At 43.2% G+C, this 26,628-nt stretch overlaps 1 protein-coding gene across 1 annotated transcript in view; it reads right to left on the minus strand.

Moving 5' to 3' along the window:
* The window catches only part of trpc1 (transient receptor potential cation channel, subfamily C, member 1), a 94,556-nt gene that overhangs the window by 35,814 nt on the left and 32,114 nt on the right, over positions 1-26,628 (minus strand). The window contains exons 7-8 of the mRNA XM_041210220.1: positions 24,559-24,895; positions 857-996 (exon numbers count right to left, since the gene is read on the minus strand). Of these exons, the coding sequence (XP_041066154.1) occupies positions 857-996; positions 24,559-24,895 (477 nt within the window). The remainder of the gene's footprint in view (positions 1-856; positions 997-24,558; positions 24,896-26,628) is intronic.

A 26,628-nucleotide genomic window follows, 5' to 3' on the forward strand; every position in this document is an offset into this window, starting at 1 on the left:
TCTCGCTCGCTCCTCTGGCCCGAGCCTGGTGAGAAATGTGCAGCGTACTTGGTTCTCATGTCCTTCTATTGCAGGGCAACAACACTGGGGAAAGTGAGGCCATACCCCCTTTCTACAGCACTTGTTGCAGTGAAGCAGGTAAGTTTAAAGGTCCCAGCCACTTTGAGAATTCAGGGAGAAGGTAAGAGTGTAAGGTAGGTGTGTTGGGGCAGGGGGCTGTGTGCGGGGGATAATTGGTGGGGGGAGATGGGGGTATTCCGGGAAAGGGGGTGTGGTTAGGGGGTGGGGGTATAGTCGGGGGGTGAGGGTGTAGTCGGAGTGATTGGAGGGTAATCGGGGTGGGGGGGGAGGGGGTAGTCAGGGGGATGGAGGGTAGTTAGGGAGTCAGTCGGGGAATGGGCAGTAGCATAGTTACCCAGGGGTTAAGAACTGGTTTTAATCCTTATGACCCTTCCTGGGTAACTATTTTGCTACGAAAGTCAGAACCATCCGAAGTCTCCAATTTAAATCGAAGTATCTGATGGTTCCCAGTGCAGGGTAATTATCCACTGGAAGTTTAAACTTTGCGGACAAATCCTGTGCAATCTTTGTGAGGGGACTTCTGGGGTTGCCCGTAGCGCATCTTCTGGGGTACCTCCAAGGTATGACTCCATTGGGAACAGAAGTTCTGGCCCAATATTTCCACTTGTCTATTAGTATATAGCACATTTAGACTTTATAACACTGGCTTTATGATCAAGTTCTCCTGCACTTATCTCATTTTTGACACATCTCCTCTCAGTCAATATAAGCAAGCAGTTCTCACATCCAAACAGAACCACAGACTCACCCTTCCCTCTACCCTTCTCTTGTTTACCTTATTATGAGCCACAACTTTGAGAGCAAATGTTGCTAAATACAAGGAGTTCATGACAAAACTGAGTTGATTTCGAGATTCCTCCATAAAATCTTCAAGTCCATCATACCACAGTCTCTTCACATCTGACCACACCATTCCTAGAGACAAATTATACATTAGCACATTCCAGAGAAGGAACGACACATTCAAACCACTGAGTCAACAATGTCTGTGTTTATCCACTACATTCAGAGAATAATGACTGTGTTTCTCAGTGTCAAGACTGTAATATTATCACTGCAATGCAACATTTCTCATTTTTTTCTAAAAAGAACTACTCAAAACAGGAAGCACTTTATTGAAATTAAATAAAATTGGCTGGATATTCTTTAAGGCTTAAACAAATTACACAGCTTTCAATGTGGAGTTAAAACTGAACAGATCTACTGACAATATATTTTATTCATTGACTATTGATAGATTATTCGGCAGATTTTTATTCAATGTTTTTTGTCCCATTTACTTCATGCATTAAGGTGCAAGGACTAAGACTAATTTCCTGTTTGGCTCAACTTCCAGAATTACATTAGTAACATCCCACCCAAAACAGCTGCTTTTTAAGAGTATGTTCACCAACTATGAGGCTACGCTCCATCTTCTCAACCTTCTTACTCCTCTTATGATTTTCTCCACTTATTGTTTCTTGCCTGGTCACACACCATCTGCCTCCAAGCAGTATCGAGATTACTCCATAAAACCCTTGTTACGATCCATCCTGCCTTCCAAGTCTCCTTAAAAAAATCTCTTGTGGCCACAGCTATAGTTTCCTCGTTAAATTCTCCCTCTAAAGAGTCTACCTTTCCTCATGTGGAGTACTTTCAGATATTCTTTGATGTGAGGTTAGGTACGCAATTATAAGCTGCTGTTGTTGCCAAACCTCTCCTCTACAGAGCCAACTGCCAGTTTTTTTAATTCATTCATGGGTTATGGGCATCACTGGCTAGGCTAGCATTTATTGTCCATCCCTAATTGCCCTTGAGAAGATGGTGGTGAGCTGCCTTCTTGAACTGCTGCAGTCCATAGGTGTAGGTTCACCCAGAGTGCTGTTAGGGAGGGAATTCCAGGATTTTGACCCAGTGACTGTGAAGGAATAGCGATATATTTCCAAATCAGGATGGTGAGTGGCTTGGCGGAGAATTTCCAGGTGGTGCTGTTCCCATGTACCTACTACCTTTATCCTTCTAGATGGTAGTGGTCATGGGTTTGGAAGGTGCTGCCTAACGAGCCTTGGTGAGTTTCTGCGATGTATATTGTAGATGGTACATACAATGGAGGGAGTGAATGTTTGTGGAATGTGTGCCAATCAAGCGGGCTGCTTTTTGATGTATGGTGTTGAGCTTCTTGAGTGTTGTTGGAGCTGCACGCATCCAGGCAAGTGGAGAGTACTCCATCACACTCCTGACTTGTGCCTTATAGGCGGTGGACAGTGATACTCTTAGCCAGCCACCAGGAGGGATATTGAAGACTCCCTGTGGACACTCTTTGTTTAACTTTCTCACCATACCACCTGAGTTTTTGGTCCTCTATTTGATATTATCAGTGCACACAGGGAGGGAATTAAAACTGTACCCCATCACACACAGTTTTGCAATCTATCCCACCACTCTAAAAGCAATACAACCAGTTTATCCTCTCTGTGATTGCGTCACTATAAATATTAAACTGACAATTTGGCAAGGAAACAAGACAAGGAATCTGCTTCTGATCACCGCAGGTAGTGTTATGACAGCTTGTGGTAGAGAAAACAATTTACGTTCTTGTATTATACTGAGTATCAAAATTCAGAAAGCCAGACATTTCAACTTACTCCAAGAACAAATTCTTAACTGGCACGTCTCTAGGTGTGATAACCATCCATAATTTCCAAACCTAATTTAACAAATGAGATCTTCAAAATGCTCAATAAAATCTACCAGAGAGAGGCTAAAGTCACTTCACATAAAGACTTAGGAAATAGAAAAGTGTTATCTGCATTTATATAAATACTAAAAGTAAAATATAAATGATACACATTGGTTAAAAATGTTTTGAAAAGTAATTGCATTACAAATTTAATACCATAACCATGGTATAAAAAACACTTGAGTTTGAAAGTTCACTCCGCAATGTGGAGCTGAGTATTTTGCAGATTTTTTTTTTAAAAGCCTTGCCAGGAACACACATTTGTTCATTTTGCTCTTTGGAAGCTCAAACTGTGTTAACCAAAAGCACCTGCATCAGAATATTGCTCAACTAACACACATAATTGGTACAAATAGTACACTATGAACCCAAGCATCTGTGGCCTTTGCAACTCCTGGAAGAACAGTAGTGCCAGCAAAGAAGATGTTAATTCTAATTCACTGACAACTGCCCAGTTTAAAGCTAATGGCATGAGAAGCAACCCAGCAATACCCAGAGGTTAAAACATGGATGGATAGCACACTCAGATATCTGGAAGGATATCTGCAAGCAAATAACAGGCCTGTAAAAAAATTTCCATGGTGAGAAATAAGAATGAATATGCATAAATATAGGAAGTCAAAATTGTACAAAGCCAATCAAAATAAATTCCAAATGGCAAATATGAATTAAATGGTCCAATAGCCTGCTGGAATAGCAGCTAAAAAAAAAGTAATTAAAATATTTGAATTTTCTAGGAACAGGACAGAAAGATGCATCACAGAGGGATTGAAGGCAGGTTATATGTATGACGTATAAAGCTGACAATTACAATGTACTCAGTAAGATCACGAATGTGGTGGAAACAATGCACTATTTGGGTAAACAATGCATAAGGTTAAAAGAAATTGTGCTGCTGCCAAAAAGTGCACAGCACTAAGGCTAAGAAATTGCTCTGTGACATTTCAAAGCGTGGAGTGGCATACTTGTCCAAAGACATCGGTCTGAAGCTCAATCCAAATTTGGCTTCATTTTCAGAAAAACGGCAAACTGCAGACCCCAAGTTGAGGTCTTCTCACAATCCGCTGGCTCAGCACCTAAGCTGAGCCACAGGTAGATGCTACGAAGACAATTGGGGAGAGCAGTGAACCCAGGCCAGTAGCAGCCCGCAATATTGTTGTGGACACAGGAGCAGTAAAGAGCGCTCCGGATCTTCAAGGTTCCACATTAAGACAAGTAAACATTTTTTAAAAGACTTACTTTTTTTTAAACCAGCGGCCTTGAGCAATGACTTTATGGCCCAGTGGATGGGCTGGAGTAGATCAAGAAAAAACTGAGCAGAACATAGACAGTGCATGATTCACCCTGTTTTTGCAGAATTTGTGAACAGGGTTCCTAAAACGTACTCTGATCCTAAATGCACTAGACCTGATTAACATATTCAAAGGGCATAACATCATGTGTCAACATGCAACTTGGACACCCAAGAACACAAAAGATAGGAGCAGGAGTAGATCAAATGGCCTGTCTAGCCTGCACACCATTCAACATAATTATAGCTGATCTTGGGTTTCAACTCCACTTTTCCTCCCACTCTCCATATCCCTTGATCCCCTGAGGGACCAAAAAATCTGTCTATTCCAACTTGGCAGGAAGACATAATAATTCTAATAGTGTTATTTGAATTTATTGTAAAATTGAGTAATAGTGGGATGTGTCTATGGGTCTAAAACTGTGTGTGTGTGTTTGTGTGAGACTTAATTGAATTAGAGGCAGCTAGTCTGGCTGTTTTGATGTAAGAAGAGAAGTTAGGTTTGAAATGTTAATTAGGTAAACGTGGGAAATTTAGAAACATAGGTGTCAAGGGAACATTTGCATTTTTAAATAAAGCAAACTAGATTGTTTTCAAAAGAAGGGGTGAAATGTGTCACCTAGCCAGGTGAAGTTTAGAAAGAGTGTGTTTATTTTTCCTAAAGATTACTGGCAAAACTTAGTGCTGTGAGAGGTTTTTAACTATCAGAAAGATAAAGTCCAAAGACATAGTGAAACAATGGGAATTTGCATTCAAAGGCAAAAATATGTGTAAAGGAGCAAAGGCTACGTGTAAGGGTAGGCAGGCTAAAATTCAACAAGTGTGAAGAGCCTTCAGCATCTATGCCTTAAATTGCTGCCTTCAGGGACCGAAGTTAGAGAACTCACTTTGCATTTGACTATTCAGGGTATCATTTACTTTGACTGGGTCTTTTAAAATCGGTGTGTTTTACTGTTGCCTTAACAAAGGTGTAACTGGGAATCAGATTAACTAGGGGATTTAAAAATTATTGCGGCAGTGATTTGTAGATATATGTATGTGCTTACAATCTTTTTTTTATTAATAAATCTTTAATTTAGTTTTATAAAAACCTCTTAAGATTCGGTGGTCTTATTATTACTGAATTTAAAGCCCACATCTCGAAACATACAAATTGAAAATTAGTTGTGCCAGTTGTTTCAAGTTTCCCTCTGGAATTTGAACAGCTCAGCATTTGCCATTGGCTGTGTCATAACACAGCCTTAAATATATTCAATGATGGAGGATCCATAAACCTCTGGGGTGGAGAATTCCAAAGATTCACAACCATTTCTGTGAAGAAATTTTTCCTCATCTAAGTCCCGAATGATCATCCCATTTTCCTGAGGGGGGGAATCATCCCAGATTTGCACTAAGTGTGGTAGCAAGTGGGCAATGGCGGCTTTTCATGCTGCGTTGTCCCAAATCCGCTGCATTAATTATGTATTCTCAGGAAACATGCCGTTTCCATGGCGAGCGGGCTCTCATTCACCCACCACGCCATCAACTCGCCACTTCATCACACCGGGCACCATATTTAAAGTGCAGCCGTGCGCACACCTCTCAGTGCTTCCAGCCCACGACTGCTGCAAAGATGATATGAAAGGCAAAGAGACTGCAAGGGTTCCACTCAGTGAATGTTCAGCTGCTCTGTGACCACCACAATTGCAGCCCACAGGTCTGCACATGATTCCCAGGGAGCATCCACGACTCCTACATCCTTAGCAGGTCTCAGGTCCCTGACACCTTCCAGGGTCCAGAAAGGCTGCAGGCTGTCTCCTCGCGGACAAGGGCTACTCACAGAGGACATGGCTGATGAAACCCATGCAGCGGCCTCAGACTGCTACAGAGCGATGGTATAACGAGGCTCATGCCACGACCCGGACTTTGGTGGAATAAACGATAGGAATTAAAAAAATGATGTTCCAGTGCCTCAACTGGTCTGGTGGAACACTGAAATACAGTCCCCACGTGGTGTCGCGCATCATCAGCGCCTGCTACTTGCTCCACTGGTGCTGCAGTGGGGGGAGGACCTGGCTAAGGAGGAGATGGAGAAGCTGCACGTCTCCTCCAATGAGGAGGATGTCAAAGGGGATGATCACGATGAGGTCCTCCAAGGCGAGGCTGCCGGTGAGTAGGCCATTGCACTGGCCAGATGAGGCAGGCACACTCGGGAGGCCCTCATAGCCGTAAGATTTGTGGAGGATGATGACGAGCTGCATTGAGGACAGTCCTGACATCCTCACCTTGCATCTGTGAACGTTTGACTCCTGTGTGGCTGTTGACAGCGCACATACTCTCAGTGCTCAGGCTCATGTTATGGAAATGCAGTGGAGGCCCTAACAGACCCTAGATTTCAGGAGGACGATGACAACATCCATAGATCTTTGCATAGCATCTGAGAATGTCTGACGCCTGTCTGGCTGAGGACAGCTCGCTTGTGGTCTGTAATCAGGGTCATATCATGGAGACACAGCCGTGAAACTTTATATGCACCTGATCCTTTGTCAGCCTTCAGCACCTGACCCCTTCAGGAGCACAGCATCATTGGTCAGAGGTGCTGAAGAGATGGAGGCCAACCTCAAAGCTACTGAGAACACACAGAGACAATGACAGAACTCTGTAACACCTGCCCACAACATTCTGGCAGCATTGACAAGCACCATCAAGGTGCAGGCATCCCTGATGTGTCCAGGAAGTGTGAGGCCAGATTATCGCTTTGGTCTGAAGGTTAAACACTGTCCAGGGAAGAGGCCCTGGACTGAGACACCTGTCCTTATCTTGTGCAAAAATCAAGGTTTCACATCAGAGTGACATGAACATTGCTCATCATAACAATGAGCCACAGGCAAAGAGTGCTTATTTACAATAGCAAACATTATGTACAAGTGATTAATGCCCGTGCCCAGGCTGTGCAACCACATCTTCTTAACCTTCCTAACCCTACTGCTATGTTTTGGTGCTCTCCAGACACCCACAGCAGAGGTGGGGGCAGCCTGCTGACTGCTACGCCCTGTCTGTAATGACCTTGGTGGGCGTCCGCTGGAGGGCCGAGACCTGGAGGGCTCTGGCCTGCTTTCGGGGTCCTGCTGTGTGGCAGTGGCACCCTCCTTGGCCTGTGGAGCTAGAGCTGCTGGGGTCACAGGAAAGGGGGATTCGGCTGTGCCAGACACTCCCAGAGTCGCCTGGTAGATGGTCCTGGGGTGTGCGCTTGCTGATCCTCATCCCTATGGGTGCCTGAGGACTCCCGGCTGACTCTTTGAGGAAAAGGGAAAGTTGGAGTGAGATCGAGCAGCCTGCATCCCTCTCGCGTTGACACCATTGGAGGCCAACTATGGTGTTAACGATGGGAGTTACAGTCGACCTCACTGTCAGCACAGGAATGGTCCAGATTATCGAGCGCCACCTAGATGACTCTTCTTGTCGGGCATTCCTCCACCAGTCTGCGACTTCTCCCTTTTGTTGTGTGCCAGCTTGTCCTGCATAGAGTATAAACAAGATGCCTGCCAGGCCAGATAAGAAGGATGCTTGGCATGCATGGGTGGTTACTGATGCCAAGGATGGGATGGGGACAGAATCTGCAAGGCATTTGAAGGTATGTGAGAGAGAGGGAACGGTGATGTCCCTTGAGCTGGCAGTGGGTGAGATCCCTGTGGATGCGTGATGGGCTTTTGAGTGTGTGAGTTGAGGGTGATGGGAAGAGTGACTTGCCCTGGTGGAACACAGATCATTCATCCTCTTTCAGCACTGGGTGGCTGTCCTCTTTAGCAGGGCGTTGACGCTGACCACTGCTGCCACTGCCTCCCATGCTGGATTGGTGACCTTGCTTGCTGGCCTTTGTCCAGAGTGAAGGTAGAGGACTTCATGGCAGACCTCCACTGCATCCATAAGGCACCCGAGGGAGATGTCACTAAATCTGGGGCAGCATGTTTCCTCCCTTTGGCAGCCATGACTTTGCAGCAGCTTCCGATCCCTTAGAGAGTGCTAGCTCTGTGCAGGGCACCCTTTAAATTTGGCACACGGATTACTGAAGGCCTGAGGTGACGGCAGGGCAAACGGATCAGAGGCCGCCCAGTCGGCAATCCGGTGTGTTTCCTAGAAATGAATCATGAATGAGACAGGACGCTCCGAGAATGGGACAATACGGCCCAAAAACCTGCCATTGCGCCTGGCGGGTAAAATTACTTTTCTCATGCCCGCTCCCGTGAAAATCTGGGATGGTTCCACCCTAGGTTACCCTCTATTTCTGGCATTTAACTTATGGCTTCTACTGTGAAAACAGACACAAAGGCCTGGGCCAGAATTTTGATGTTGGCGTGCGGGGACAGGCTTGACACGCTGACGCGCAAAATGAATACGCAATGACATCAGGCGCACGTCCCAACGTCATTTAGATATTTCGTCCGGCGGGCGCTTGCCAGAGGCAGCTGCACGTCTGCTGAATTGTCAACGGCCTATTAAGCCCATTAGAAACTTATTCAGATAGTTAACAGGACCGCCCATCCAACCTTAAGGTTGGCAGGAGGCAGGCAAAGAGCCCAAGGAGCCTTCGCGTTTTTCAGGAAACCTCATCCATGGGTGGGATGAGGTTTCCTGAAAGTTTAATGAAATCAATAAATTAAGTTTGCTAAGTTGTCAAACATGACCCAGCTCATGTGATACTGTCACATGAGGGGATATGCCTAAATATTTTTTGTCTTTCTTTATTCAAAAATTTCAACATGTACTTAATGTCCCTGAGGCAGCTCCGTGCCTCAGGGAGATTTCTGCAAGCATGCGCAAAAAAGCGTAGGCTCTGACTGTCCCTCTTCCCTCCCGCCCGCACAGGTAACGCTGAGCGCTACCAGCCATGCGTCACACTTAAAATGGCGGCGTGGAGCCGATTGCGGGTGGCGATCGGCTCTGCGCTCACCCACACCCGCTCCTGACCGACCTGTCCGACATGGAAAAAATTCTCCCCCTGCATTTTCGCCAAGCCTGGATAACTTGGGAGCCTTTTAAAAATGGGGAGCAGATCCCGATTCCAGGATTCTTGACCCCATTCCTGGCTGTCTGATTTTCAGGAATGCCTTTAAAGGGTGTGGGCTGCTTCCTGTCAAAAGCCCGCATCTGGCATTCCTGACTTGGCCAGCTCCATTGCGGAGAGAGGCATGTCCTATTCTTTTACATGGAGTTGGGCCAGATTTTTAAAGCGCTGCGGTTCACAACCCCTCAGAGAAATCGGGAAACCTAGCTTGCACAAGGGGAACTTTTAAAAGGCAAGTTCTAAAGGTTCTCCTCATGCCCTCTATGCCAAGCTCTGCCCTTCCAACCATCCCTCATGGCTCATGCCTCCATGCCAAGCTCTCCCCTTCCACCTCCCCCCCATGACCTCTCATGCCCCCTATGCCAAACCCTGCCCTTCCGCCCACCCCCTTGGTCCCTTATGCTTTCATGACAAGCTATGGCACTTGCTTGCCCTTTGACCCACTGTACCCTTTCTAGAACCAATGAACCCTATAGTGTATAGTGGTACGTATAAAATAACCTTTGATAAAAAGTAATCCATTCATAATTGTGTGGTGAGCAGTTTAGTGGAAATTGAATCAAGTTCATGTAAAATAGCACTAAAGCTAGCTGGGACTAGGACTCATTAGGGTTTATTTGCTCTGCACTTCACCATTGAACAGCAGGCAGCATCTTCAGGCAACAGTTCAGACAAGCTGATAGTCAAGGGACTGAGGTCTATGTTCCATTACATAGTGATAGCTTCAATATGTCTAGAAGCAGATTCCAAAGAATCAGGAGTGAGGAATTCCAACAAGTCACGGCTGTGCAATTGTCTACACTCAAGCTGAGCATAACCAACATGAGATCCAAGCCCCCAAGAAAAGATTGTGAACAGAAATAAAAGAACAAGGGCATGGTGCTCAGATCTTTCCCAGTTCCTTACCTGTAGCTGCCCTCTAGACAAGTGACAGGAAAAGCTCCTGAAAGTAAACAGGTCATAAAGGAGCCGGAATGTGACAGACCACTCATGGCACACAGAAAGGACTATCTTTGGATCGCAACTTGTCAAGGAAGGTGTTCCGTTGATCACAAGTAAATTCTCATCAGACCTTTTCCATCAAGTACGAAGGAGTTGCAAGGTATAAATATAGCACTGCTCATGACTGCAAGGCGTCAGAAAGCACTTCACAAGCAAGGAAGTATGTTGATTGAGGGATAAATATTAGCCAGGATGCCTGGGTAATTCCCCTGCTTTCTTTCAAAATAGTGCCACAGAAGCTTTTACATTCACCTGAGAGAGCAGAAAGGGCCTTGGTTTAACTTCTCATCTGAGAGATGGCATCTCTGATAATGCAGCACTCCCTCAGTACTGCATTTGTGTGTTAGCCTAGATTTTTGTGCTCAAGTCTCTGGAGTCTGAACCCATGGCGAGATTGCTACCAATTGTGTCAATGCTGATACCGCAAAATAGTCCACCCAGTAGTTGATTACAAACTCATCAAGGCTCCTTAGACAGCACCTTCCAAACCCACAACCGCTACCATCTAGAAGGATATGGACAGGAGATACATGGGAACACCACTACCTGAAAATTCCCCTCCAAGCCAAATACCACCCTGACGTGGAAATATATTGCTGTTCTTTCATTGTCGCAGGGTCAAAATCCTGGAACACCCTCCCTAATAGCACTGTGGGTGTACCTACAGCACGTGGACTGCATCGGTTCAAGAAGGCAGCTCACCACCACCATCTCAAGGGCAATAAATGCTGGCCTAACCAACAACACCCACGTCCCATGAATGAATAAAAGAAAGGAGTAACAGAGCCTGAAGTCCACATTGATCTAGCACTCACGCTACAAACAGAAACACAGCATCACATCTTATTAAATACGCTATGCCTCACTATTCGTTTCGGTAAAGTCTCAAAACATTAATGCAAAATTTTCAGTTATTTACTTTTCAAATTAGTATTTCCCATGTAAACAGTAGTACTAATAAATTATTTTTTTTAAATATATCCAAATAAATATAAGGTTAGGTCTCCAACAAAAATATCTTCATTCATTGACTGCCAAACCCTTGAGGCTTCCTGTTGTGGTTGCTCAACTTCTGCCAGCTTCCTGTAATCATCTTCTGCCTCCTCGTCTTGTGTCATGCCTAGTTGCTATGCCTCTTCCATAGGCAAGCATATGCCTTTCCATAGCTATGTTGTGCAGTATGCAGAAAAATACCACCACTCCACCAATTATTTCCAAGGCATTTTAGGGGTCTCCCTCTATGTGGTACAAACGATGGTATAAATGTCTGCTTGATAACATTCCTGAAATGTACTTCTTCATAGGTTCTTTGCTGTGTGGTATGAGGGAGGCACAACAGTCCCATAAGCCATAGTTCAAGGAGATATTCAATCTCATTGGGTTGTGGCGAATCCATGACTCCCTGAACGGGGAAGTGTAGGAATAGCACAAGGTGCAATCAACCCCTCAAGCCTATTCCCACCATTCAATTAGATCATGGCAGATCTGTACCTCAGCCCCATTACCTGCCTCTGCTCTGCATCCTTTCACACTCTTGCCTAACAAAAATTTATCGATCTCAGTCTTCAAAGCTAAAATTGACTGCTAGCATCCACTAACTAGCCTTTGTGTGAAGAGGTGCTTCCCAATTTCACTCTTGAATGACCTGGCTTTAATTTTATGTTTATGTTCTCATATTCTGAATTTCACCCAGCAGAGGAAATAAATTCACTGTATCTACCTCATCATATTTTTTATCATCTTAAGAATCTTAATATCGCCCGTCAGTCTTCTATACTTAAGTGCTTAGAAGCCACGTTTATGCAGTCTGTCCTCAGACTGTAACCCTTTAAATTCCAGTATCATTCTAGTGAATCTGCATTGCACCCATCCAAAGCCAATGTATTATTTCTGAGGTGCTATGCCCATAACTGAGCAAAGTACTCCAGATAGGATCTCAACAAGGATCTATACAATTGAAGCAATAATTTCCTCACCCTTATGTATTCCAGCCTTCTTGAGACAAAGACCAACATTTCATTCACCATCCTGATTGTGTTTTGTACCTCTGCACTAGTTTTTAATGACATATGTACATGGGATCCCTCTCCTCCACAGTTTCTAGTTTCTCATCATTAGGAAAATATTTGATTCGTCTTTCTTGGATCAAAAGAGGATGACCTCTCATTTCCCCACGTTGACCTCCATAAGCCACATTTTTGCCCACTCACTTAATCTGTTGAATCAGCACTACGGATTATACCAGGAAATTATGCATTTCAAAAATAACTCCTTTCTACTGGTCAGCCACTGTTCATCAAGTGGTATATGTTTCTGTTAATAAATGTCATGGGATATTGCACACGTGATTCAGTAGTCTTAGTTGCAATTGCTGACATCCCATATCCTTGCATTGTCACATCTTTCATAAACTTCTACTGCTGGTGCATCAGCATGCTAATTTTAATGTGTTCACTTCTGTTTTAAAGTAAGTCATCTGTGGCATCTGTAATGCAACAATGAGCTACAAACTGCCTGACAGTCATTAGTCTCCTGTTTTTGATTGGAACTGATTGCTGTTGTCATTTCTCAAGTTATTAGCAGTACAATGCTCTTTGATTGTAGGTCTGGTTCCAGGACATGGCACAATTCATAAGTGAATTGTTGGTAAGGTATAGTTCCTTATTCACTCCTCCTTGGTGAAACTCAGGCAGTTATGTTGTTGCTGGCATGGGCACTGTCTAGGACAATAGTAGATTCTGGTTCAATGAAGAGTGCAGGAGGGCATGCCAGGAACAGAACCAGGCATACCTAAAAATAAGGTGTCAACCTGGTGAAGCTATAACACAGGACTACTTGCATGCCAACCAGCATAAGCAGCAAGTGATATAGACAGGGCTAAGCAATCCCACAACCAACGGATAAGACCTAAACTCTGCAGTCCTGCCACATCCAGTCATGAATGATGGTGGACAATTAAACAACTCACTGGAGGAAGAGGCTCTACAAATATCCCCATACTCAGTGATGGAGGAGCCCAGCACATCAGCGCAAAAGGTAAGGCTGAAGCATTTGATACACGTTTCAGCCAGAAGTGCCGAGTGGATGATCCATCTCGGCCTCCTCCGGAGGTCCCCAGCATCATAGATGCCAGTCTTCAGCCAATTCGATCCACTCCATTGGATATCAAGAAACAGGTACTGCATTGGGTACTGCAAAGGCTATGGGCCCTGACAATATTCCAGCAATAGTGCTGAAGACTAGTGTTCCAGAACTTGCTGTGCCCCTAGCCAAGCTGTTACAGTACAGCTACAACACTGGCATCTACCCGGCTATGTGGGAAATTGCCCAGATAAGTCCTGGACACAAAAAGCAGGACAAATCCAACTCAGCCAATTACCACCCCTTCAGTCTGCTCTCCATCATCAGTAAAGTAATGAAAGGAGTCATCAACAGTGCTATATCAAGCGGCACTTGCTTAGCAAAAACCTGCTCAACGATGCTCAGTTTGGGTCCTGCCAAGGTCACTCAGCTCCTGACCTCATTATAGCCTTGGTTCAAACATGGACAAAAGAACTGAAGAATGTGGCACCTAGAAGCCCTAGCAAAACTGGAGTCAATAGGAATCAGGGAGAAAACTCTTCGCTGGTCGGAGTCATACCTAGCACAAAGGGAGATCGTTGTGATTGTTGGAGGTCAGTCATCTCAGCTCCAGAACATCACTGCAGGAGCTCCTCAGGATAGTGTCCTCAGCCCAACCATCTTCAGCTGTTTCATCAATGACCTTCCTTCCATCATAAGGTGAGAAGTGGGGATGTTCGCTGATGATTGCACCATGTTCAGCACCATTTGCAACTCCTCAGATACTGAAGCAATCCATGTCCAAATGCAGCAAGACCTGGACAATATCTAGGCTTTGGCTGACAAGTGGCAAGTAACATCCATGCCACACAAATGACTGGCAATGGCCATCTTCAACAAGAGAGAATCCATCCATCACCCCTTGATGTTCAGGCATCACCATCACTGAATCCCCCACTATCAACATCCTGTGGGTTACCATTGACCAGAAACTGAACTGGTCTAGCCATATAAATACTGTGGCTACAAGAGCAGGTCAGAGGCTAGGAATCGTGTGACTCCCCAAAGCCTGTCCACCATCTACTAGGCACAAGTCAAGAGTGTGATGGAATACTTTCCACTTGCCTTGGATGAGTGCAGCTCCCACAACACTCAAGAGGCTTGACACCATCCAGGACAAAGCAGCCCACTTGATTGGCAACACATCCACAAACATTCACTTCCTCACCATCGATGCACAGTAGCAGCTGTGTGTACCATCTACAAGATGCATTCCGGAATTCACCAAAGCTCCACTAACCCATGGCCACTACTATCTAGAAGGACAAGGGCAGCAGATACATAGGAACACCACTACCTGGAAATTCCCCTCTAAGTCACTCACCATCCTGTCTTGGAAATATATCACCGTTTCTTCACTGTCGCTGGGTCAAAATTCTGGAACTCTCTTCCTATCAACACTGTGAGTGCACCTACACCACATGGACTGCAGCAGTTCAAAAAGGCAGTTCACCACTGCCTTCTCAAGGGCAGTTAGGGATGAGCAATAAATGCTGGCCCAGCCAGCGATGCCCACATCCCATGAATGAATAATTTTTTAAAAATTCTCCTTGTCCTCCTGCCATGGTCTCGGATCTGCCTATTCCTCTTCTGTTGTTCATCTTCCTACTACTACATGTCAGCTAAGTCATAATTGTCAACCATTCACGATACTGAAACATCTGAATTACTGCTTTCAGTATCTCTTTTCTGCTTCAAGCTGGACTACTGCCGGCTCTCAACAATGATTTTCTCATTGGTTTCATTAACAGAAATGTGCATGGGGTGCAAACATGAGCTTACTTTGCAAGTTCACCATTAATTCAAGCTCAGCAAGCCAAGGCAAAAGATAATTAACATCAGGTCTGTGTGTTACCTCCATTAATCCAGATTACAGCCCAATGGAATTTTTAGAAACCTGTTTGTTCTTCATTAATCCTAATGTAAGTTGCTATCCATTAGCTCCCAATCATTGCATGCATTAATCCTAATGTTTAGAGGAGTTTCACCCCCAATAGTAATCAAAATAAATAAAAACTCATTACTTGCTTCAAGGGATAGATACATTCATTGTGGATGGTACTGTCGAGGATGACAGCATGCCATGATAAATATTTCTTCAGCACTTTTACTGAAAAATATTTAACTTTATCACGCATTATGTGACTTCCAAAATTTATCTGCTAAAAGCTGAGGAAAACATAAAAGAAGAATGAATAGATAGCAAGAACTTTAACTAAAGACGTGAATGGTTTTTGACCATGACTAATCACACAATACTAACCTCTGAGAGAAAAAGCTTTGTTGAAACACAATGAAAACTTCTTCATCAACAGACCCAAATATACACAGAACCTACAAATTGTCCTGCTGTAATCTGTAGATGAGGTCAATGACGAAGGAAAAAGGTTGATAGAGCTCTGCCCAATTCCTAGATTGACCATTATGAATTAATTGGCTCTCCACACTTGCAGCATCAATTCTATATTCATTGACCTGCCAATAAGTTGGATAAGAGATAACTAGAAGTAGCCCAATATGTACAGTAAAACATGTGAGAAGATTCAAACAACATAAATCAAGAAATACAAACAGCTCAATGTCACATGAAACCCCAAATGTATTATTGCCTTGAAACACAAATTTTAAATTTAAGTTTTTTTTTCAAATGAACCACTTACTACCTACTGGAAGATGGAAAAAGCAGGGCTAGGCAGTAAGCTCCCAAGTGTGTGAACCACTAGATTCACTGGCCAAGAGTCCTTAAAATAACTTGTGCCACACTTGATCTATTTCTTTCTGGTTAAGATAAATGTTCCTGATGAAGAGCTATCATTCTTTTCCATCACTTCAGTACAACAAAATTAATATCATAATGGAGCAGGAATGCAGTAAAGTTAGAATTTAAATAATCACCCATTTATCCATTGCCTAATTCTGCACCATGTTGCAAGATAAAATCACTTTTTTCGCCATGTGGTTCTCCAAAGCACTCTCGCATCACTGGTGGAACTGAGGCTAATAGCAGGAATTTAATCTTGTCCCTAACCTTACTGCAGATCTGGCAGTTCCTGTTTCTCCAGGCTGAAATTACTGTATCGAATTTCACTGACAATTCCCAATTATTCACAAAACTGTGGCTGAAGAAATAAAAAGTAAATTACCACCATTAAGAAGCTTAAAATGTCAAAGCTTGACTTACATAGCCCAACATTTCAAAGGGATTTCACCAGTGTCCTGTTGTAACTCCAGCAGGAGACCAGTTGAATACCCCAGTTAAACTACAAACACAGTTTTACCTGGTATCCACTATTTCTGGGATTTTCCATCTTGCCCTTTGCAAAGTAAAAGCTATTGGGGTGACACAGGGACTCCCTGCATTGGGAATCCCTGCTACCATGGCTCATTTGGACCTTGCTGTGGTACTGGAGATTGGTATGCCTAGTAGGATGAGGCATATTGAACAATAGATGAATGGAATTGTGCTTCACTGAGGGCTCCAAACCCAAAGAATGGAAGGATTTTAAAAAAATATATCTTGATCACTCCCGTTATACATAAGGTCAAAAAGAACATCTTTGTGATCTGGAATGGGGCATAGGAAAAATCTATCTCCAGTGGCAAGGCAAGTGCCAGATGTTTTGGCTTTATGGTGTATGAAATACTGAAAAGAGAGAATACTGTTATTCTTGTATTCAAGAAGAAGAAAAGACATAGATAAATCTGTTGAATAAATTGCATCAGCTTGCCAAAAAGTATTCTTTGGACATAAATAAGCAACTTCTTGAAGCAAGTGCATATTTCTGTGATCCTTTGGAAGCAGTCCATCAGTGATAACTTTCTGCTTTGTGGGTTTTGAGATTCCTTAAGTCATCATGGTTAGAATTAATCACAAGGTCTCCAGGGAGCCGGATTCACTAATTAAATGTGGGTATTTGTGTAATAACCTTTGGACACATGAACATTGGAGGTCAATTCATACAGCTGTTCTAAATCGTGATTTAGGGGTTTTGCGAGGATCTTAAGGTTCACAAATACTTAGGAAATGGGAAAGCTTTCTTTTGTCAATTTTCTCTACTCCCCACTACAGCCCAGGATGGACTGAAATGGGAACCAGCAGACATCCAGAACCTTGCCAATTCTTCACATCTTTTTCACACATGTAGCCAGGCACAAAGATTCCTGAAGTTCCTGGCTTGGGAAAAGCAGTAACTCTCAATTACGCTGGGTGCACCTAGAATGCAGTCTAGAATCCAAGTTCCACTGGAATTTTACCCTGTTGAAGCAAGATATTTTAATTCCAGACATAGGTTCATAGGAATACCATCCATCTGCCTTCTCCAACACTCCTCCCCACCGTGGAGGCTGTCAGCCATGCTTATCCAAGGAATTCCTATCCTATAAACACCTCAGTGAAATGCATATCAATCTGGCAAGTGTGTCTCCTTGAGGCCTTCTGAAGACCCTAAAACATTTTTTGAGTGTGACTGGCTCCATAGGGAAGCAAAGGACAACATATAAAAAAATATATATTTTGTTAATTTGGGTCTTGCGGATTGGGGCAAAGAAAGGAACTTCAAATGCAATGGCAAAGCGCTGTTCTACTTCAAAAGTACAGAGATATTGATGCACCTTTACAGGTACTGGTATGGCCCTGGATATACAAATGATCCCGCTTAGGACAGGATCTTGAATCAGGAGTAAAGGTGGTCAAGGGTTTAGCTGCCCAAAAGTGGATCCCCAGCAATTCCAAGGCCTGAGTATTGCCTAGCTATATGACATGCTGCCATCACTGCAGAATTCACCACAGAGTTTCTAATCATATAAATACTGTGGCTACAACAGTAGGTTGGAGGCTAGAAATTCTGCGGTGAGTAACTCACCTGACTCCTTAAGTTTGTCCAAGGCATGTCAGGAATGTGATGGAATACTTGCCACTTGCCTGGATGAGTTCCCACAACACTCAAGAAGCTCGACACTATCCACAACAAAGCATGCCATCCACAAAGATTCATTCCCTCCACCACTGACGCACAGTGGCAGCAGTTTGTACCATCAACAAGATGCAATGCAGCAACTCACCAAAGCTCCTTAGACAGCACCCTCCAAACTCACTACCATCTAGAAGGACAAGGGCAGTGGATGCATGAGAACACCACCACTTGGAAGTTCCTCTCCAAGCCACACACCATCCTGACTTGGAAACATCTCGCCATTCCTTCACTCTTGCTGGATCAAAATCCTGGAACTCCCTCCCTAACATGACTGGGTGTACCCACACCACAGGAACCGCAGCGGTTGAAGAAGGGCTGGGCAATAAATGCTGGCCTAGCCAGCGACGTCCACATCTCATGCTTGAATAAATAAAGTCCTGTCCTCACTCAATACCCACAATTAGATCCTTTCCAGCAGGGGTCACTGGATAGTCATTAGATATGTCCTTCTTTTGAGTGATGGACACTGATTGACAGCAATCGCAGGGCCTTTATCTTTGCCCCAGCAGAGATCTGCCAAGCTCTGACTTGGGATCTATCCGAGCATCTCCCTCGTATACACAATCCAGTATCATAGCAAATAGGCCATTTATCCTTTGAATCCTTACAATCTTTTAATTGAACTTCAGCTCAAGAAGCAAAGCACAGTGGTTTCAATGGAATTGAAAATCAGGCAATTGTTATAGTGAACAGGAGATCCGCCTGGTTTCTGCTGAGGCAGTAAGTTCAGAATTTCCCTCAGTGATTCAGAAATTTGTTTCAAAGAACTGCAGTGTCGATCAATATAAATCTGCTACCTACCATTAGACTGCTAGTTAGCTTTGTGAAACTTTAGCACCATTAAATGAGTACTATCAAACTATCTTTTAATACTGTAGTTTCATTCTGTTTACTTAGCTATTGCACTTTATTTTTCCCTTTCTACTCACCCTCCCAAGTTCCCCCATCATCCCCACCCCCACAAAGAAAAAGAGAAACCATGATGATCAATAATACTGTTAAGTGTCAATATCAAAGTACACACAGTCTTGCTTGAATTCTTCATTCCCAGAGCTTCCAAAAGGCAAGAAAATGTAAACAATTCACTAAATTGGCCCAAGTTCTCAGAAATCAATATTAGCAGCTACATGCAAATGTATACAGAGGTTTGTATGGAACAGTTTTAATCTTTTTTAAAAATGTGGATGACCATTGAGTTATCAGAGGTTGTATAAATTATAATTTATTATAATCTGAGCAACAGAACATTTAAATTGTAAAGTTAAAAATGGTAACAATGTTTTAGGTTACTACTTTTTGCTTAATGCTCCCAAAGGCTGTGTCTTCAAGTTTTATATCTGTCCAAAAAAAAAAATACTTTGTCTGTTTGATTCTTGGGGGCTAATAATAGAGCTGTGAAATAGTTTTTGACTGTGGCATCTTGAAATGGTTTCAGAATGTGAAGTTTGGCAGTCAATACACGGACCTTTCCAAAGGGAATTTGAACAATTCTGTATCAGTGTCTCCAATGTCTCCTTGCTAAAATGTTAAGACTTTGCAGCCCCAGTTAGGTAGATCCCATAATTCCATTTCTGAAATGTGTACTAATCTACATTAACCTTTTAGTAACGCATGGCAAGATAAGAACATTTAAAAAGTTATCATCTTGATATTAAAATGAATTTAGGAATAGTGTACGATTCAAAACCATCAAAATTTTTAAAGCAAAAACAACTACCATTTATCTTAGAATCATAAAAATTTATAGCCAAGTCTGGATGAAGTACCGACATCATTTCACCCCCCACCCCCTGCCCTTTTCTCACATGTTTAAATGTTTTGTTTTCCAATTTTTATCCAGTTTCCTTTTACAAAGGTTCACAACTAAATAATAAAGCCCCGAGGCAGGTGCACAGAGTCAGGAAATTTCCCAGCTTGCCACACCCGCATTGGGAACAAGTGCCCCAAATAACGGGATCATCATTCCAGGGGAAGCAGGTGTGTGCTGGAGTCAGGCCTCCTGTCCCCAAAACAGTTTGGAGGCAACCACTGGGTCTGCCTAGTGCTGAAGCGGGCTGTTTAAAAGCCTTGATGCTCTGAGACTTCATCCCAGTTGTTTTATTTAACATTAGGCCCTCGAGTCTTACCCCTCACATCCCCTCACCCGCTCTCTATTTCCCATCCATGCCAACTCATGCGAACCCATACCCCCACCCAGTACCCCATGGCCCTTCATACCCTCAATGCCAAACTCTGCCCATCCCCATAATGTCTTATGGCTGCTATGCCTACTTAGTGCCAACTCATTCCAACCATGCCCCTCCACTCACCACCCATTTCCCTTAGACCCTCCATGACAACTCACCCAGCATTCACCAAGGGCAGACCTCACGAGCCATGCTAAGATGAAATAAAGGTCTATGGATCTATTACAGACTTCACAATATGAAAAATCAAACATTTGTATTCATAGCCCCACATCAAAGACAACTAATCCCTTAATAACCTCTTGGAGCTGTCAATCAAACTGTGAACTTACAGACCCCACCCCCCACAGTGAAGCAGCAATAATACCATAATGATAGCCCTTAGAATAATGTCAGCAAACAGATATTAAAATTGCAAGCAATGTTTTTTTTCAACTCCGTGACACAGCAAGCTGATTTTTTTCAAAATTTATAGGGCAAGGGATTTAAATACCTTGACAGTTCCATAGACCTTATCTGACTTCCAGGAGCATTTACATCTACTCTTAAAAATCATAAGCCACACACTGTGGGATATGGACCTGGCTCCAGCAAAATTTGGGTCTGTTTGAACTAATTCTGTGTTCAAATTGCCCTGCTGGGTTCGGGTTTCCCATATGTGTGAATCACATCCCGCTCCCCTTTCCTTTACTGGCAAAAATCAGATCTGTTTGCAATGGGATTGGTACCTCTGGATACAGGGTCCCGGAGCCATTTTGGATAAGGCGCAAAGTCTCCACAATTCAGTGAAAATCCAGGCCTAAAATTCAGCATCAGGAAGAAAACCAAAATTGACTGAAGGTAGTTTTGACTGTAGGCAATAGTATAAAACGAGGGCTATCATATCTGTTTAATACATCCCTTGTAATTTTTATTTTCCATGAAGTCGGTGGTAACTTTTGAAAGGAATAATAATTTGAAATTCCCTTCCTTCACCAGCAACGCACAGTGGCAGCAATGTGTACCATTGACAAGATATACTCCAGCAACTCGCCAAGGCTCCTTCAATGGCACCCTCCAAACCTGCAACCTCTACCACCTAGAAGGACAAGGGAAGCAGATGCATGGGAACACCACCATCACAATTTTCCCTCCAAGTCACACATCATCCTGACTTGGAAATATCGCCGTTCCTTCATTGTTGCTGGATCAAAATCCTGGAACTCCCTACCTAAGAGCACCGTGGTAGTACCTGCACTACATGGTCTAAAGATGGTTCATCAACACCTTCTCAAAGGCAATTAGGGATGGCTAATAAATGCTGGTCAGCGACCCTCACATCCCACGAACAAATGTTAAAAACTGAGATGTTAAACTCAGTCGCATCCGCCTGTTCAAATGAACATTAAAAAACCCATAATGCATTTTCAAAAGGCAGCAGTAATTTATTCTAACCAAAAATTAGCCTTCAATCAACACCAGTGAAACATACTATTGCTGTCTGTAGTCCCTTGCAATATGCAAACTGCCTGTGCGTTTGCCTGCATAACAATGGTAATTGTACTTTCAAAGTGATCTATTGATTGTAAAGTACAATGGGATGTTGCAAGCATATGATAAGCCACTATATGAATCCAAATTCTTTCATTCTTTTCTGTAACCATGAAGGAAACGGAAGATAACATATTAACATTGAAAGCTGCATTTATATAAAATGTATAATGTTTGTAGCTTTTGGATTCTTGGGAAAATATATAAGAACTAGGAGCAGGAGTAGGCAATTCAGCCCCTCGAGCCTGTCCCGCCATTCAATACGATCATGGCTGATCTCATTTCGGCCTCAACTTCAATTTCCCGCCCTCTCCCCATAACCTTTCAACCCGTTACTAATTAAAAATCTCTATCTCCTCCTTAAATTTATTCAGCGTCCCTGCATCCACTGCACTCCGTGGTAGTGAATTCCACAGATTCACGACCCTTTGAGAAAAGTAATTCCTCCTCATCTCTGATTTAAATCTACCACCCCTTAGTCTAAAACTATGGCCTCTCGTTCTAGAATGCCCCACATGGGGAAACATTCGCTCCACGTCTACTTTGTCTATCCCCTTTAGCATCTTACATGCCTCAATTAGATCTCCTCTCATCCTTCTAAACTCTAGCGAGTATAGGCCTAAACTGCTCATCTCTCTCCTCATAAGACAAGCCCCGCATCTCTGGAATTGGTCTAGTGAACCTCCACTGAACTGCCTCCAATGCAACTACATCCTTCCTCAAGTAACGGGAGCAAAACAGTGCACAGTACTCCAGGTGCAATCTCACCAATGCCTTGTACTGCTGCAACAACACTTCCCTATTTTTATACTCTGTTCTTTTAGCAATAAATGCCAAAATTCCATTTGCCTTCCTCATTACCTGCTGTACCTGCATAATAGCTTCAGCGATTCATGCACGAGGACACCCAGATCCCTCTGCACTGAAGCATTCTGAAGTTTCTCTCCATTTAAAGAATAAGTCGCCTTTTTACTCTTCCGACCAAAATAGATAACCTCACCCTTATCCAATTCCATCTGCCCAATTTTGGCCCATTCACTTAACCTGTCCGTATCCATTTGTAAATTTCTTATTTCTTCATTATAACTTACTTTCCCACCTGTTTTGGTGTCATCTGCAAATTTAGCTATTGTACCTTCTATCCCTGAATCCAAGTCATTAATATAGATTGTAAATAGTTGGGGCCCCAAGGACTGAACCTTGTGGCACCCCACTAGTTACAGCTTGCCATCCAGAAAAAGACCCATTTATCCCGACTCTCTGCTTTCAGTTGGTTAGCCAATCCTCTATCCAAGCTAATATATTACCCCTAAACTCTGTGAAAAATAAAAGAATTATAAAACCACAACACAGAACACCCGTTGAGTCGTATCAAAAGTTCAATTTCACACAATAAGATGGAAATGCCTGTTTGGTGTCCATGCCATATTAAATGTATTTATGTATGGAACTGTGGAGCTAATGTATTTATTTATCCATCTGCACTAGGTTACGAAAAACAGTATTTCTTTATTTTCCAGGGAGGAAGCAAACGACACTTCACTCTCTCCAGGTACACCTCTCAGAAATGTTTTTCTAAATTCTCTCAGCAGCCATGTGTACCTCCCCTGTTCTGCCACTATCCCCCTGCAACAACTGAATCTCCAATACACCAAGAGAAACCAAAACAGTAGTAAACAGCAATGCACCCTAATTACTAGCACTCATATGTTAGTTATCCAATAGCATGCCCTGCCTCTTGGAATTATAACATTTCTACACACATTAGATAATAACTTATTAATGGTCCATTATGAGGTGAGTTTCATGATGCTACAATTCCTGTCGTGTAATCCTCTACATATCTAACTCCTGTGTCAAAATCAGCTTTATGTGTTAACGTAGAATCATACAACACAGAAGGAGGTCATTTGGCTCATCAACCCTGTGCCAGCTCTTCGAAAGCCAATGTGATTAGTCTCACTGCCCTGCTCTTTGCCCATAGCCCTACAAATGTTTCCTTTCCATGTACGTTTTCAACTCCCTTTTGAAAGTTATTTTAATCTTTTCACCAAGCTCAAAATGCAAAATATACAGTCACAAGGAAATAAGAAACAATTTTTAAATATGAAAAGCTACCAAAACTAAACAGCTGTCAGTAAGATTAAGGTTATAATCCAATCCTGGATTCTGTTGACATTCTTAAGATGCTCCAGTTTCTCCCCTACTATTAAAGTACAGCTTGTCCTGATGCAAAGCAATTTCGACTATGCATCAGTACAAAGTCTGTGTATAACTTGGATATGAATTCAGAAAATTGAACTGAGACATTCATCGTGATCCCAATTTAAGAAAGTGTAGGCACGCTTGCATGAAACCCCGTTTTGACTTCCAAGTGGATGATGCAAAATAAGAAAATACAGTTTGGCTATGCTGCCCTCCATCAGTCTCAAACTAGCGCACCTAGTATTCCTCTGCCCTTAGTTAAAAGCACCATCAGAACTGCATAATTGAGTTCAAGTTGTACTCACTGACAGCCATCTAGTGTATAGTTAGGTAGAGGCAGAGATAGAGATCAAAACAGAGAGAGGGAGAGAAAAAGAAAGGGAGAGATCTATTATAAATTGAATTACCAATTATCCATATAATCAGGAGGTAGTCGATCATCTCTAGCGCTGGGCCCATCGTGTTTTTTTTGTCTTCATTGTACACCAGTGAGTACAAGTTCAGTAACAGTAGAAAAGTGAAATATGATGCACTGTGAATTATGAATTTCATAAAAGGAGTGTGAATGACTCGTCCTACTCGAGACTTTGGTGCTAGTAGGTAACAAAGGGACAACACTGGCCACAGGGTGGCAACTGACAGAACAGTCAGAATCTTCTTACAGGTGTGCTTCCGTCTATAGCCTGCCATCTGGCCGAACCAGACTGTGTTCAGAAACTGCTGGCAATTGGACTGAGCCACAAACTGCAGGATATATAGAAAAATGGAAGAAAGTACAATCAACTATTGGTTTACGTTCCTACACCATGATTTCCTACTTTATACTGTGTGTTTACTGGACATTACCCCTTAGCATGAATTCATTTGAGTGCTTGATCTATATTATACAGTATATTTCCTGGGAGTGCACCAGGAAGGATCAGAATTTGGTTGGTGCTGGAAATGCGGCATGTTTCCGGTGGGCCCTGTTGGGGACGAGGCAACCATGGCTGACAAGGGAAGTCAGGGATAGCATAAAAGCTAAAGAGAAAGCAAACAATGTGGCAAAGAGCAGTGGGAAACCAGGGGATTGGGAAGCCTACAAAGACCAACAAAGGGCAACTAAAAAAGAAATAAGGAGGGAGAAGATTAAATGAGGGTAAACTAGCCAGTAATATAAAAGAAGATTGCAAGAGTTTTTTTTAGATATATAAAGGGTAAGAGAGAGGCAAAAGACATTGGGCTGCTGGAAAATGACGCTGGAGAAGTAGTAGTGGGGAACAAAGAAATGGCGGAGGAACTGAATAGGTACTTTGCGTCAGTCTTCACGGTGGAAGACACGAGTAACATCCCCAAAGTTCAAGAGAGTTGGGGGGGGCAGAGGTGAATATGGTGGCCATTACCAAGGAGAAGGTGCTAGGAAAACTGAAAGGTCTGAAGGTGGATAAATCACCTGGACCAGATGGATTACACCCCACAGTTCTGAAGGAGATAGCTGAAGAGATAGTGGTGGCGTTAGTGGTGATTTTTCAGGAATCACTGGAGTCAGGAAGGGTCCCAGAGGACTGGAAAATTGCTAATATAACCCCACTACTTAAGAAGGAACTGAGGCAAAAGACAGGAAATTACAGGCCGATTAGCCTGACCTCGGACATTGGTAAGATTTTAGAGTCCATTATTAAGGATGAGATTTCAGAATACTTGGAGGTGCATGATAAAATAGGGTAAAGTCAGCATGGTTTCATCAAGGGGAGGTCATGCCTGACAAATCTGTTAGAATTCTTTGAGGAGGTAACAAGTAGGTTAGACAAAAGAGAGCTAATGGATGTTATCTACTTGGACTTCCAGAAGGCCTTTGATAAGGTGCCGCACAGGAGGCTGCTCAGTAAGATAAGAGCCCATGGTGTTAGAGGCAAGGTACTAGCATGGATAGAAGATTGGCTGTCTGGCAGGAGGCAGAGAGTGGGGATAAGGGGGTCCTTTTCAGGATGGCGGCCGGTGACTAGTGGAGTTCCACAGGGGTCAGTGTTGGGACCACAACTTTTCACTTTATACATTAATGATCTAGATGAAGGAACTGAGGGCATTCTGGCTAAGTTTGCAAATGATGCAAAGATAGGTGGAGGGACAGGTAGTATTGAGGAGGCGGGGAGGCTGCAGAAGGATTTGGACAGGTTAGGAGAATGGGCAAAGAAGTGGCAGATGGAATACAACATGGGGAAGTGGGAGGTCATGCACTTTGGTAGGAAGAATAGAGGCATGGACTATTTTCTAAATGGGGAGAGAATTCAGAAATCTGGAGTGCAAAGGGACTTGGGAGTCCTAGTCCAGGATTCTCTTAAGGTTAACTTGCAGGTTGAGTCGGTACTTAGGAAGGCAAATGCAATGTTGGCATTTATTTCGAGAGGACTAGAATATAAATATGTGCTGCTGAGGCTTAATAAGGCTCTGGTCAGGCCACATTTAGAATATTGTGAGCAATTTTGGGCCCCATATCT

Source organism: Carcharodon carcharias, chromosome 2, assembly GCF_017639515.1.
Source record: "Carcharodon carcharias isolate sCarCar2 chromosome 2, sCarCar2.pri, whole genome shotgun sequence".
Taxonomy (NCBI): Eukaryota; Metazoa; Chordata; class Chondrichthyes; order Lamniformes; family Lamnidae; genus Carcharodon; species Carcharodon carcharias.